Source organism: Hesperophylax consimilis, unplaced genomic scaffold, assembly GCF_061612785.1.
Source record: "Hesperophylax consimilis isolate HC1 unplaced genomic scaffold, BYU_Hcon_1.0 scaffold_36, whole genome shotgun sequence".
In the NCBI taxonomy this organism is placed as follows: domain Eukaryota; kingdom Metazoa; phylum Arthropoda; class Insecta; order Trichoptera; family Limnephilidae; genus Hesperophylax; species Hesperophylax consimilis.
Genome location: NW_028301266.1, coordinates 585592 through 600381, shown reverse-complemented (window position 1 = coordinate 600381; position 14790 = coordinate 585592). Strand labels below are relative to the sequence as shown.

The window sequence follows — 14790 nt, the reverse complement described above, 5'->3', positions numbered from 1 at the left end:
ACGAAAGGCTGATTTGATTCACAGTTTGTGGATGAACCCAACACGTGCAGTGTTATACTAATACCAGCTAGAGGAGAGCGTAAAACACTTCAACATTTTTTATTTAAATTTTGATAATTCCTCGATGCTTCATATTAATGTTTCATAAAAAAATACAAATCAAATCACACCACATCCCGACAAGGAAGCCGATATGTTTTTATATACAAAAAAGGTTTAGTAGGTTTATTAGGAAGAGAGTCTACTGCTAGAATCTTTTTAACTGCACCAGAAAGCGAATATGGTTTTCCTTGAGTTGCATATAATCGTTACACGCGGAGTAAGCAAATGACTACCCTCGGAATTATGCAGGATATGGTGTGAAACTAGAATTTAAACTCCACTCGGAAATTGGGAACGGTTTCCTTCGAAATGCATCAGCAGATAATACCGGAACAGGAATTGTAACACATCATTCGCAAGACGATGATTAGCTGTCGATGATTAGCAAGTCGTTGATTAGCAAGTCGTTGATTAGCTGTTGCGCGGGATGTCCGCGCTGCTGTATATCGACGAACCGCAAAATTTACGGAATACTAATTTTTAAAACTTCCATCTTCATACAAGAAACACAAGGGATATGTTATGAGTTAATGAGGAATTACATAATATCATATAAAAGTAAGACAAAACGGCTTTTAACTAAAAATTGAATGCGCGAACTTTGATTAAAACTACACCCATGACACGAAACTTCGAAGTGCAGTTATGAATCTTGGAATTTGTAACTGCACTTCGAATGCGGTAATGTTTTCCTTCAAAACGCGCTAGCAGACGAATTCACAACCGCAATTTTATTGTTTCATTATAAACACAAAACTGATTTCAACTTTAGTGTATCCTTGTGTGAATTCCCAGCTTTAATTAAAACTACACACGATAATTAAAATGAACTTGTTACATGTTTTCAGTAAAATGTGCATAGAAGAAGCTACTAATAAATTATACGATTTCGAATGACCTATATAAAGCTGTGGACCGTTACATCCCACTATACAAACCTCCTCTGATTTACCCAATAACATGTTCACGGAAACATGTCTTCCACTGATGGGCAACAAATTAGCAATCTTTATGATGATTATTTTCAATCTGTTTAAGTCTGTTTTCAAACAACAAACATTTCCAGAAATAGTGTAGACACAATAAATAATAATAACGTGAGATCAATACATCTAAATTCTTATTGAATTAATACAATTATTTCGTTACAACTTATACACCCTTAGAATACTGCACACTTACACCAGTGACACACCGGCTTCCTCTTGGGGGTACCTTGCTGAAGGATTTGCAATTTAAAGATAACCGACTGATTGGGCAAGCATTAAAACAAATATTAAATTAATTCATTCACTTATTAAGTTGTATGGAAATTCAAATATCGATAACGAGACATGATTGGCTAGCGAATTGTGACGTCACAACACACTCACTTGTCCCACTTCAAGTTGTTTTTGTTCCAGTTGCTTGTTGAAGTTGTTGAATTAGTTTGATTTTGATAGTCGTAATCAATCCTTAACTCATTTGTTTGTATATAACATATATTTTAAATACATACTATCATGACAGACAGTGGTTTTCTACAAGGATAGTCTAATAATTTGCCAAAAATCAACGCGATTATGATGGCAGTTTTCTTTTCGCAAATTGATTTTTTTTGTGCAGAAATGCGAGGTGTTAAAGTTTTACGGTAAGTAAATCACTATTATGATGAGTATGTAATGTTTCATGATATATATTGGATTTTCAAACAAAACTTTTATTAAAGTGTAGTGGTACGCCACTACTTGATTCGAACGGCATTCTAGAAGTTTCGGCTTTTTCCAAACAAGCTTCTTGGATGATCTTTTATTTTTTTAAATTTTAGTTTGGCAATATCTACATAGCAACCAAAATGTTCGAGAAGTTTCTTCGCCTTATAAAAGCGACAGCATGAAGGATCTGTTGGGCAGTCAAACTGTCCATTGTGGCACAACTTGAGGTACGCTAGAATTACCGCATCTAAAGCCCATAAAGCTGCTCATTGCCAAACCATGGAAGGCTCACTCGTTGAGAGCATATTCTAGGTGCTAAACTAACAGAAACTGAGTTTCTTAGGCGTGGCAGACTTCTAGAGGCTGAAGTGTTGAAAGAAGTGGAGGAAATAAAGTTTGAGAAGTGCGGCCTGATTCTTTCTAATCAGCATCCATTTTTTGGAGCTTCTCCAGATGCAGTAGGAGAAAATTACATTGTAGAAGTGAAATGTCCAACTAGCGATACAGCTTTTAGAAGATACTTCACGGTCACCATGGACAAACCTAGTGATAAGTACATGGCTCAAATGCAAATGCAAATGCATTTTGCAAAAAAATGTAAAGATATGTATTGTGTAGCAAAGCCAGACTTCGAAAGTTCGAAAGAAGTTATTGTCTGTTATGTAGAATACAATTACTGTTTAGATTTAATGGACAAATGCTTAACATTTTGGTTCCAAGCTATTTATAAGAATCTTAAATTTACATAGCTACTACTAGCGTTCAAATTAATCTATTTTGTATCTCCTGTAAGTGTTTTTTTTTAGTTAAATAAAAATTTATTAAAACATTTTCCACCAGTTTTTCCTTCACATCCTACATACAGTTGTTAACTAATATTGTAAGATATATCCTTTCATTACCCACGGTAAGGAATACAGATCAGTGCAGATGTACTAATCATATAAAACCTGCACATCAACACCTGCACACGGGAGGGTCTCACACAAATAATAACAACAGTTGCTTTAAATATTACATTTGAATGAGTAACCCTTGCAGGTTAATAAGACCACATACTACAATAATATGGTTATGGTCAGTACTTGCATGCATTCTGAGCATTTGGAATTCTCTAATTCTACTTATGACGCGCTCAATGTGAATGCGCAATCCTTTTGGACTGCTTTACTTCTTCGCGGCTAGACTGCACATTCGCAAAAACACTCGGTGGGCGAATCAGTTCGCAGTCCATCTGCTGCAAAATATGGTCTCAGGCATGACAAATAACCGCAGTCCGCTATAATAATTGCATCAGACGCACGACCACCATAGCCACATGAAACCAGACCATCTGGTGTGTATTACATCCTTTATACTCTGACCAACACATGGATTGGTGAATCGGATTTGATGGCTTTTCTATTTGTATTTCTAGACAGTCTATTATGGACTGAACATTGCCGTACCTAGCCCTGAAGGATATTGGTAGCTGAGCTCTTATATCGGATGTGGTTAGCCAAATTATGAGTTCCTTAAATAAAGCTAATAATCGCCAATATTTTGATAGTCTTGGATAAAATCCGTGCTACAGAGGAAGCCGACAAACCAAAGTGAAGCGCAAGAATAGCGAACGAATCATCTAACCTTATTTTTTTAAGTGCAATTGATACATTAATTGTTTCTGTAGGTGCTTTGGCAACTACAATAGAAATAATGTGATACATTTCTTTAGGGATTCCTAAACAGAGTCTAGGCTTTCTCTCTATGACAAGCATGAAAGATTTTCTCATGGTCAGATTAACAAGTCCAGTATCAATCTCGGACCCATCAAAATTGTTACTGTCCGAGTATGCAGAGGGAGTGTAATCTGAATCATTGTCCTCGGAACCAGTGGACATAATATCTATATTATGATGAGTAGGCTCACCCTTTTGCAGAAACAGGCTTTGTGGGTGAGAACTTCAATGGTGAGCATGCCGTGTTTGTCATTGTTGGCACGGTTGAAGTGGACTTGCTTCTGTAGGTAACACGACAGCGAATATCTGCTTGTACCGCCTTATTAACCATTTTACAACTGCTATCAGCAGCTTCTGGAAGATAGAGAATGGCTGTTGAAGTGGAGGGCTCCGAGAGAAGACGAGCTGCTGTAGATGTTGAGGGCTCTGGGTCCAATGGTGCGTTCCTCGTGGGCTCCCCCATTATCATCGCGTCTTGAATTAACCCGGCACGCAATCTTTTTTGTCCTGTTTGCCTTAGGCTTGGTAAAACTTTTTTTTGACAGGCAAAAATATGTGGGATCACATTTTTAATCAATCTCATTTTGCATCCCATCATTTGGACTTCCATATAATTTTCTAATTCCTCTTGGAGCTGTTAAAACAAAACAACAAAATTATTTATTTATTGTGAATTACAGTCATAGTTACCAAAAACATTTTACATAGAAGAAAATGACATTATTACAATAATAACTAAATATAATATGACAAAAAAATAATAAATGTAGGTACAAAATATTGTTTTTAAATTAAACTGTATCTTTTGTATTGTAACACGATTGTTAAGAGATTTCTTAACATATAACCGGAAATGACATTATTTATATGATAAAATATAATATTGTAAAACTTTGTAGTCTAATTCGTACCCAATATAATCCACTACCCATCAGGATGAATAAGGCTTTTCTTTCAAAACAAATTTATGTGTAAAAAATTTATAAGCACTTTGAAATTTTCTACAAGCCCTAACGTTGTTCAAAATATTACAATTAGCTTCAGTTTATGGCAGATTTTTGTTTTAGAATATACATTTCACATAAATGAATTAAGCTACTTACATTGAAATGATCTTCACAGCAAGAATGACGAGATTTAGCAGAAAGTACACCATTTTTTTTATGCACCTTTTGATCGCGTAGCACCACTTTTTACGCATAAAAACATGATTTGGGACATGAATAAATAATTTGTTTGGTGTCGAAGATGTTGTATTTGTACACTCTGGTACTATACAGTATTTATACACGGTGTTTGCGGACATTTTCTGCGAAAAAAAAATGATCAACTGAAGACCGACTACTGGATCCTAAAGCGCGATAGTGGCAGCTGTCAAACAAGAGGTGTGTTTTGACGTCACAAGCCAAAGAAGTCGTTTTGGCCCTAATTTGAAATGTGAATATTCCAAACGTTGTTGTAAAAAAATGTTTGAATATTCTAGTTTGTAATATTTTTTAATACTTTAATTTTTGGTAAAAAAAAAGGGATTGTAACCTATTGTTTATTCATTGATTACAAATCATTTTAGTACTAAGTTTCACATAATTCTACCGATGCAGGCATTATAGAATTGGACAAATACATATCTGAACCACTCATCGATCGCCACGAGAACCCTCTTTTATGGTGGTACCAAAGAAAAGCTATTTATCCCCGGCTTTAGTTAAAAAAAGACTGTGTATAACAGCAACCTCGGTGCCCTGTGAAAGAATGTTTTCAAAAGCAGGTCAAACTCTCACCCAAAAAGGGCCAAAATGACATCGTCAAAATTTTCAGATGTGTTATTTTTAAATTAAAATCTATAATCTATATCAATACCATAGAAAAAGTTTCTTTAAATTAATTTAAAAATTTATTTGGTGAATCGTATTAAAATATAAAACAATAAAAATAAACTTAAATCTATTTTAAATTAATTTTGTCCTAAATAAGTGTAATAATAATATAAAAAATGTGTTGCGAAACAAAATACTTCGGTGTGAGAATATAGTTAAAAACGTCGTTCATGTTAGAAGTCAATACCAACATTACTTTTTTTACGATTATTTAGATATCAACAATTAACTGAAAATAAACAATGAACATAATATAACTCGTCCTTGTTCCTGTTATAATAAACTAAATAAGTGCCGAAACAACAACTAAAATGTTATGCAAGCGGGAATACCAATATTTTTATTATTATGTTGTATCTGTAACGTATCGTTATTGTACGATATCTTCTTACGAGTAGAATACTGGGCCCTTTATCTCCAGTATTCTATGAGGAAAGGATCTGGTATAAAACAATGAATACACGTAAGTACTTAGTACAAGGAAGCTGGTCCATTTGGAATATAATACTATAACAATGCAAGTAAGATGTTGCCCAAAGGCCGTCTAGCGAATGAATCGAACTCTCTTGGCGAACACGACAATATAACAGGTGACGGTAGGTCGCGTTCGGTAAAACCCGAACTTACCCGAACCTTTTAATAACCAAATACTACAGTATCTATGATCAATCCGGTCAGTACGTCAGTAGTGAAACGCGAGCCGTGAGATCCGTTGAACGATGTATGTGAATCTTCGTTCGCGAACGGGTGAGTCGGCTCTTCGGGTCTGGCGGGTCACCTGCTCACCGGCTCACCGTTCGCGAACGGGTGAAGCGGGTCACCGGCTCACCGTTCCTGAACAGGTGAGTCACTACTGATCCGCGAACAAGTGAGCGGCTGATTTGGGAACCGGATCTTACGGATACGTGTAGAGATCCGGTTCACTGAGCTGACTCGTTCGCGAACGACTCACTACTGGTACCAAACGGGCGGCGGTCAAGGAAACACTTTACAACTGGAAGGATTGGAGCAATTGCTCCAGGCGACAATATGGGAGGAATCTTGCGGACATATTGTTCCTGTTTAGCTATCTGTTGTAATCGCTGGTCATCACGTTATTCTTTATAAATTATGCCGAACTAATCTATGAGTCGCATGGCGCCCTATTTTGAAACAGGTCGGATTATAATCGTTGTATTCTTTTGTCACGAATTAAATTATAAAATTGCTACCATTTATTTCCAACTGTGCTAGGGATCTTCGTTCGAAGCACACACCTTGAGATATTGTTATCTATCCTAAAATATGAGTCTCATGTTTTGGTTAAATCTAATCGTAAATAATAACTAAAATGATCGTTGTTTCTTTCTTTGACAATGAATGATTTCTTGTGACACACTTAAGTTGTTTCAATACTATCTATCTCACACCTACCTTACACTATGGTATTTGGTGTTCTTAACTTATATTAATTGTTACAATACCATAATTGGCATAATTAATATAAATTATCATTATTTCTTTGTTACAATAGCGCACCAACGATTCTTTATTAATTTTAGCCATATTATTCTATTACATTGGCGTCCTAGGTGGTTTGATTTTTACAAAATTGAATAATTCAATTACAATGGCGCCCAACGTGGAGCTCGAACCCACGATCCTGACATGAGGAGTCTCATGCTCTACCGACTGAGATATATGGGCATAATAATAAGTGCGCTAGTGTTTTTACAAATATCTCTTTTGAGAACACGAAAAACTGCAGTCGTAACACGAAAAAGGTTTTTTTCCACTGTGAGTCAGCATGTGGTTCGTCAAATTTCCCTTTAAGGCACATGAGAAGTTGCACTCGGAACATTAGAAAGGATTAAAGGTTTTTCGGCAATGTGAGACAGCATGTGGCTAGTCAAATGTCTCTTTTGAGTACATGAGTAGTTACACTTCAAACATGAAAAAGGTTTTTTTTTCCAGTGTGAGTCAGCACGTGCCTGATCAGATTTCCTTTATAAGTAAATGAATTGTGGCACATAGAACATGCATAAGGTTTTTCTTTAGAGTGAGTCAACATGTGGCTCATCAGAGCGCCCTTCCAATGAGATGAATAGTTGCACTCAGAACATGAAAAAGGTTTTTCTCCAGTGTGAGTCAGCATGTGGCTCGTTAGATTACCTTTTTGAGTAAATGAATTGTGGCACAAAGAACATGCATAAGGTTTTTCTTTAGAGTGAGTCAACATGTGGCTCATCAGAGCGCCCTTCCAATGAGATGAATAGTTGCACTCAGAACATGAAAAAGGTTTTTCTCCAGTGTGAGTCAGCGCGTGGCTCATCAGATAACCTTTTCGAGTAAATGATTTGTTGCACAAAGAACATGAAAAAGGTTTTTCTCCAGAGTGAGTCATCATGTGGTTCGTCAGATGACCTTTTTGAGTAAATGATTTGTTGCACAAAGAACATGCATAAGGTTTTTCTTTAGTGTGAGTCAACATGTGGCTCATCAGAGCGCCCTTCCAATGAGATGAATAGTTGCACTCAGAACATGAAAAAGGTTTTTCTCCAGTGTGAGTCACCATGTGTCTCGTCAGACGACCTTTTTGATTAAATGATTTGTTGCACAAAGAACATGAAAAAGGGTTTTCTCCAGTGTGTGTGAGCATGTGGCTCGTCAGATAACCTTTTTGAGTAAATGATTTGTTGCACAAAGAACATGCATAAAGTTTTTTTTTAGTGTGAGTCAACATGTGGCTCATCAGAGCGCCCTTCCAATGAGATGAGTGGTTGCACTCAGAACATGAAAAAGGTTTTTCTCCAGTGTGAGTCAGCATGTGCCTGGTAAGACTGCCTTTATGAGCAAATGAATTGTGGCACAAAGAACATAAAAAGGGTTTTTCTCCAGTGTGAGTCAGCATGTGGCTCGTCAGATTGCCTTTTTGAGTAAATGAATTGTTGCACAAAGAACAATTAAAAGGTTGTTCCGCAATGTGAGACAGCATGTGGCTCGTCAATAATCTCTTTTGAGTACACGAGTAGTTGCACTTCAAACATGAAAAAGAATTTTCTTTAGTGTGAGTCAACATGTGCCTGGTAAGATTGCCTTTATGAGTAAATGAATTGTGGCACAAAGAACATGAAAAAGGTTTTTCTCCAGTGTGAGTCAGCGTGTGGCTGTTCAGATTGCTCTTTTGAGTAAATGAATTGTTTTCCTCGGGATGCATCTTAAGATCTGGCGACAAATCTGAAAAAGAATACGGACAAAAAGGGTTAAGTGTAACTTATTATCTCCACTTACATTAGCAAATTCATAAAAAAAGTAGAAAAACAGTAGAGCAGAAAAATCTAAGTCTTATAAACATCGGATTTACCTGGTGTCTGGGTAATTCTTTCAAAGACTTCTAAGCATTCCTTTTTAACACCCGGTAGGTCTTTGTTAAATTCCATGTAAGGAAATCCCCCTTCATCTTCTGCTCGGCGTCGAAGTTCTGCCTTGTTGGCAAAAGTCTCCATAATAATGCTACCTAGAATAACAAAGAAACGATACATACGTTGGCCATTGATATACATAAAAGGTATTATTTTAATTAAAATAACTTGAAAATAAAACATGTTTTTACGATTGAAGATTTAATTGATTAACAATGTTGAAGCGTGAATTTGTATTTTTCTTTTTCTTATCATAGTAATGTATAGATTCTGTTCAAACTGTAAAATTCAACCGCCATAACACAGGGTCATCCCTAGCATGGAGGGTGAAATATCACAAAAACCATATGTACCCTCTTAGTCTTGTATTAATAAAATAAAATTATTAAAATGGCGACATCCGAATTCGAGCCGCAAGGCTCTCGATTAGTAATCCGGTGGTCGGGGTTCAACTAAATATTATTCGATTAGTTTGTGTTATTTCACAATTTTTTCCTTCAAAATAATATACAACCTTCTTGCGCCACGTTGCAGTGGATGTTGAGTGGAAGATACTCTTAGTATCGTCCAGGAGTAAAGACACAAGTCACAATTGAAATGTTGATTAATATGGCTTTGGCCGTGTTTGGTGACAAGAGGTGAATAGCCAGGAAAATCTCACTTTTGACTTCCCTAATTTGAAGATACTCTAAGTATCGCCCGGGTTTAAACATATAAAATACCGATAGAATATAACTATAAATAGGTAAAAAATATTTATAGATATATTCTTATGAAAATAATTTTCCAATGAAACGTGGCTGAAATAGCTTTGGACATGTTTATTCAACTTCCACATCTTTATCTCCTTCCCCTTCCCTTTACCATCAGCCTCACAACATACTCCAATTGCCCCAAGATGGTACGGAGCAGTTTTGACTTTGATGCGGTATTTACAAAAAACAACTAAGCAAGTTTAAAGTGTGGTGTAGTTTGGCAGTTTCCAGCAAAGTCATATTTTATGGCAAATACCAAATATGTGTAAATACGGCAAGAGAGGACGTCGTACACAAGCATATGTATTGACTGCATCACAATTCAAACACGAATCACTGTTTCGTAAATTTCTAATGACAATACTATATTTATTTTCCACGATATCCATGAGGTAGTTTAGCATCAAAAACTTTTTTTTCTCAAATTACAATCTTCCATGAAATTTAATTTATTTTCTGTCTTAGGAATGAGTTTATTAAATTTAGCAAAATAATTCAATTTTATTTTTTTTCATTCAAATCTTATTCGAATTTACTTAACTATTGAAGATAGCAAATAGTTATATATTACATTATTTTTGGGTACTGTTGAATTATTTATGGAAATAACTTTCTGACGTTTTCTTTTAGTTTAGGAGACATAATGGATTAAGTGCAACTTTTGTAAAAATACTTCCCGTATAAGATACTTTTCCCCTGCGAAAATTCAGCATTTGCCTAATTTCCAGTTTGGGCCGCTTTTGTAAAGATTCACTGAACTATTAAAAAAAAGATTTTACCTGCTGTCTGGTTAATTCTTTCAAAACGTTCTAGGCATTCCTTTTTAATATTCGGCAGGTCTATGTCAATTTCCGTATAAGTAAATCCCCCTCTATTTTCTTCTCGGGGTCGAAGATCCGCCTTGCTGGTAACAGACTCCACTTTAAAGCAACCTGAAAAAATTAAATAAAGTTTATTAATCATCGATGTACAACAGAACAGAACAGAACTTGAAAGTGAACTTTGAAATTTGTTGAATTGTTCAAATTCAGTGACACAAACCATCCTAAGAGACTAGGTTAATTTAAGAAACAGTAATGCTCCCAAATGTCAGCTTCAGTGATTTGAGTAACTTAAGTGCGGAGTTTTGTTCGGCGTCAAAGGAGTGATAAGGTAAATACCAAATATACTTATACGCAACAAGAGAGGAAGTAGTGAGCATGCAATTGCCCTGTTTGAACGACATTTCATAAAGGACAGGGATTCTGAACATCCGAGTTTAACATTTTGTAAATATGCATTGCAACTAACTGGCTGTCTGCGTACTTTCCGCATATTGCAAACATTCCTTCTTTACATCTGGGAGGTCGACATCTATATCCGTATTTGAAATTTCTCCTCCGCCTCCTTCCTGGGGTCCTAGTTCCGTCTTGATCGTAACAGTCTCTGGATTAAGTAGATCCATGTCACTGCTGTGGTAGCGTTTGGTAATTGGTTCAAGCCCAAACAAATATACCTGAAACAGAACATAGTTGTAATGTAACGGAACTATATGAATAAGTTTTGAACATTTGGTTTCGCTTGGAATAATCCGTCAAACCAATGAAGTCGTATAGTCGTCAAAACACCAAATTCAAAATAAGGATATAATTGCGACTGTATCTTAGACTGAAGTTAAGAAGTTTGAAAACGGTTAAAAAAATTCGATTGTCAGATAACTAGATAACTCAATAACTAAAGATAAAACCGTATTGTAGTTCTGCCTTTAACAAATATCGGTAATCTGCGATTATTTTTAACAAATGCCCTTTGACTAATAGACTTAAAATAGAAAGTTTGACGTCTTGACGTATTAGTTTGATGTATTAGTTTAAACGTTCCTTACAAAACACACAAAAAGATTACTTAAGTTAGGTGTAACGATTGGGTAAAGTAAAGCTAGGTCGCGTTAGATACAGCGCAATTATGTATTTGAGTATTCCATAGCACTAATTTAAGAACCGTGGTCGGTCAGTTTGATTGGTAACAACGACTGCTATCAAATAGGGATGGATAATTGGTATTAGCACTAACCAAAACCTATCACAAGTATAAGCTGCTAAAATTAACAACGTGGGTTAAACAGAGTATGGAAAAAGGATAAAACGAAAGCATGTGTTGACAAAATATTTTAGTAAAGTTATTCATAGAGAGTAATGAAGTCAAAGTCAATTATAATAATTATCAGGAAACTGACCTTCTAGGTTAATGATAATTTCATTGCAATTGCGTCTTGTATAATATTATTAGGCAATTGGAGGGGACCCACACTTTCAAAACGACTGTGTGAAGAAACTGATTTATTAACCTCCTTAGCCGCACACGTCAGGACTAAGAGATTCTTTGTCCCAATGACTGTGCGGCTGCAGCGACCTTGAGAAAAATGAGAAAAAATATTTCATAGATAATTTATTTAATAGCTGTCAGAGAAGCTACATTAGTGATGGGCGGGATCGAAACAAGTCCAAGATGGAAATATTTTAACCAAAACATCAAAATTAGCGAACGATTATTCGATTTAATTGCTCGCAGTTCAGCAGGAGAGTAGGGGCAGACAAGTGCAGCTGTTTTGTCTCGTTGGAGGAGTAGGTTGCGGCACATAGACAATTATTATACTTTTTTTTCCTCTTCTATAGAAACTGGCGCTTGTGTCTAGAAGAGTTGTGAGTATCAAAATAACGAATATTTAGTGTTTGTTATTATGAATATTTAAATTTATAATTAATATCAAAGATACATTCATCATTATAGTATTTATACTATTAGTGATATATTGGTAGCTTCAGTCTCGAAAATAAATGACTTGGTATATGGTTTGACATGAAACTCAATTTTATAAAGCATATAGAAATTATATCCAACAAAGCTTTGAAAATGTTGGGCTTTATATTAAGGTTGTGTAATGATTTTCACAAAATCTACGCTATCAAAACATTGTATATTTCACTACCTAAGAATAATATCGAGTATAATTCCACAGTTTAGTTTCCAAATTATGAAGTTCATTCACGTACCATTGAAAGATTCCAAAATAAATTATTATGATATCTAAATTTAAAAAAAGCAATTCCTAGAGAATGCCAAGATATCGGCTACCTTCTTAATTGATTACATTAATAAAAATTATCCCAACCAAGAATTATTTGCGATTTTATGTGTTTGTTTAAAATAATTTCTTGTAACTGGGAGAACAGTTACAAGACAGTACCAACCATATTATTGTAGCAATTCTTTTACAACTTCGCAGTATTACGCGCCTATGAGACGAATCTTAAATTTGGGAAACATAAACTCCCATGTTGTAGATATATTTAGCTCAACAATATTCCGATATAATTTCGCTGAAATACATTTTATGACTTCAAATGGAACTGTTAGATTTGGTGAAATGTAAACCATTATAAATAAATAAATTATAAAATAATAACATAGAATTTATATAGCGCAGTTTAGTGTAATTTCACTTCAAGTACGCACTTATACCAGCAGAGCTAAGACCTTGGAGGTGAAAAATGTAGTTGATCGATTAATTGTAAATCCCGAGTGATGCGTAAAATTATTCAAGTTCAATTTTCAGTTGAAGATGTCACTTAAAAACAAAAAAATATGTGTTTTTTGAGCTTCATTTAATGCACAATAGGTTAATGAACATATTGGGATTCATAACTCGGTTTCGCAAAAAAAGGTCTATTGAACATACGAGAACTAGGACAGCGACTTGTCGAAATAAACGTTTCTATAAATCCATAAATATGTCGTATAAGGAACATGGCATCTTCGCGAAAAAGTGTCTGTAGTGAATGAAATAATATTCATGTTTGTTGATTCCTTCCAAAGTGATTCTTTCTTTGATCAAAAAAATAAAATTGTGACAAATCGAATAATGCAATATTTTTTCGAAAAGATTAACAGGCATTTTTTTCCTGTTTGTATCATATGACTTAATTTGGAAGGTTTAAAAATACACTTAAAATAAACCTATTCACTTATTTTGTGTATGTACTTCGAGCCCTATCAACTTAAATAGTCATTTCCAAAAGCAGTTAAGTGGAAATATATTTTTTTGACTAAAAAAATAGTGCTTATGTCAAAAAGAAACTTGTTGCCGGCTGGAAAAGTTTTGATTATATTTGCATTCTTACATTTTGAGTGCAATAATGTTATCTACTCCCTTTTTTAAATCATAAACATATTGTTTTAAATTTAATGCCCTTGAGTTTCTTCAATAATCGTCTATGGTAAACCCATAGGTCCGTTATATCTGTGGTTAAGTTGAACACAATTTTTTTTAATTATAAAATTAAGAGGATATCAGTCTAGTGAATAAAATAACTATGATCATAGATCTTCGAAAGCGTTGACATTAGTCGTATCGACTCTTATATAAATCAGTTGTCGTGTATGGAAGACAAATAACATTGACGCAGTCGGTTTTTGCAAACACGTTGCAAAATAATATTGGTGAGATACGATTTTTAAATTACATTGATAAGAGTGCACACATTTTAAAATTGCTGTTAAAAGCAGCATGGCGGATCCAATATAAGGTATTCCCGGATATTATTTTTAGAGATAGATATTGTTTGAATTGAAATATCCGCAATGTACGACGATTCTCTCGACCGCCTTCAAATTTCCACATACTGACACTATATTTTTTATTTCCATCATGTGTGATACACATAAATTCGATGTTTTGACAGAATATTTCAAGAGGCAAGAAATATGCAAAGCTCATACGAATACGAGTTCCGTTACAACTATGTTATGTTTCAGGTATATTTGTTTAGGCTTGAACCAATCAACAATCGCTACCACAAAGCAGTGCCATGGATCTACTAAATCCAGAGACTGTTTCCATCAAGACGGAACCAGGGCCCCAGGAGGAAGGCGGAGGTGAAATGCCGTATATGGATATCGATTTCGACCTCCAAGATGTGAAGAAAGAATGTTTGGAATATGCGGATAGTACTCGTACAGCCCGTTAGTTTAATTTTTTTTAAATTTATAATTTAATGTAAGTTTATAGCAGAGTGTCAAAATTAAGAAAATTACAAAGTAAAAACGAGGTATATATACCAACCTTAAAAAAACGGTGCATAAAAATATGATGTTTCATATAAAACGATCAGCATAGGGGTAAATATATGATATATATGTTTCTTGATGTTAATTGAAACCTTTCCAATTGATATTAAATCGTCTTAGGGAGGGAATATTGAATT

The 14790-nt window shown here is 34.9% G+C and overlaps 1 protein-coding gene across 1 annotated transcript; it reads right to left on the bottom strand.

The window, feature by feature from the left end:
- Positions 1-3858: 3858 nt before the first annotated feature.
- On the bottom strand, positions 3859-10991 carry LOC149409086 (uncharacterized). The gene is made up of 5 exons (XM_089650139.1): positions 10838-10991; positions 10327-10479; positions 8735-8887; positions 7485-8607; positions 3859-3988 (listed from the first exon to the last, which is right to left on the bottom strand). Exons 1-5 carry the CDS (start codon positions 10989-10991, stop codon positions 3859-3861), a joined length of 1713 nt encoding a protein of 570 aa, XP_089506265.1.
- Positions 10992-14790: the final 3799 nt, after the last annotated feature.

Bases quoted from the DNA above. Each gene is read 5' to 3' on its own strand.
- LOC149409086 (XM_089650139.1), bottom strand. From the start codon at position 10,991: ATGGATCTACTTAATCCAGAGACTGTTACGATCAAGACGGAACTAGGA. The intron at 10,480-10,837 runs GTTAGTTGCAAT...TAATTTTTTCAG, and splicing joins GGAAAGTACGCAGACAGCCA to GTTGCTTTAAAGTGGAGTCT. The intron at 8,888-10,326 runs GTAAAATCTTTT...TTGTTATTCTAG, and splicing joins AAGAATTAACCAGACAGCAG to GTAGCATTATTATGGAGACT.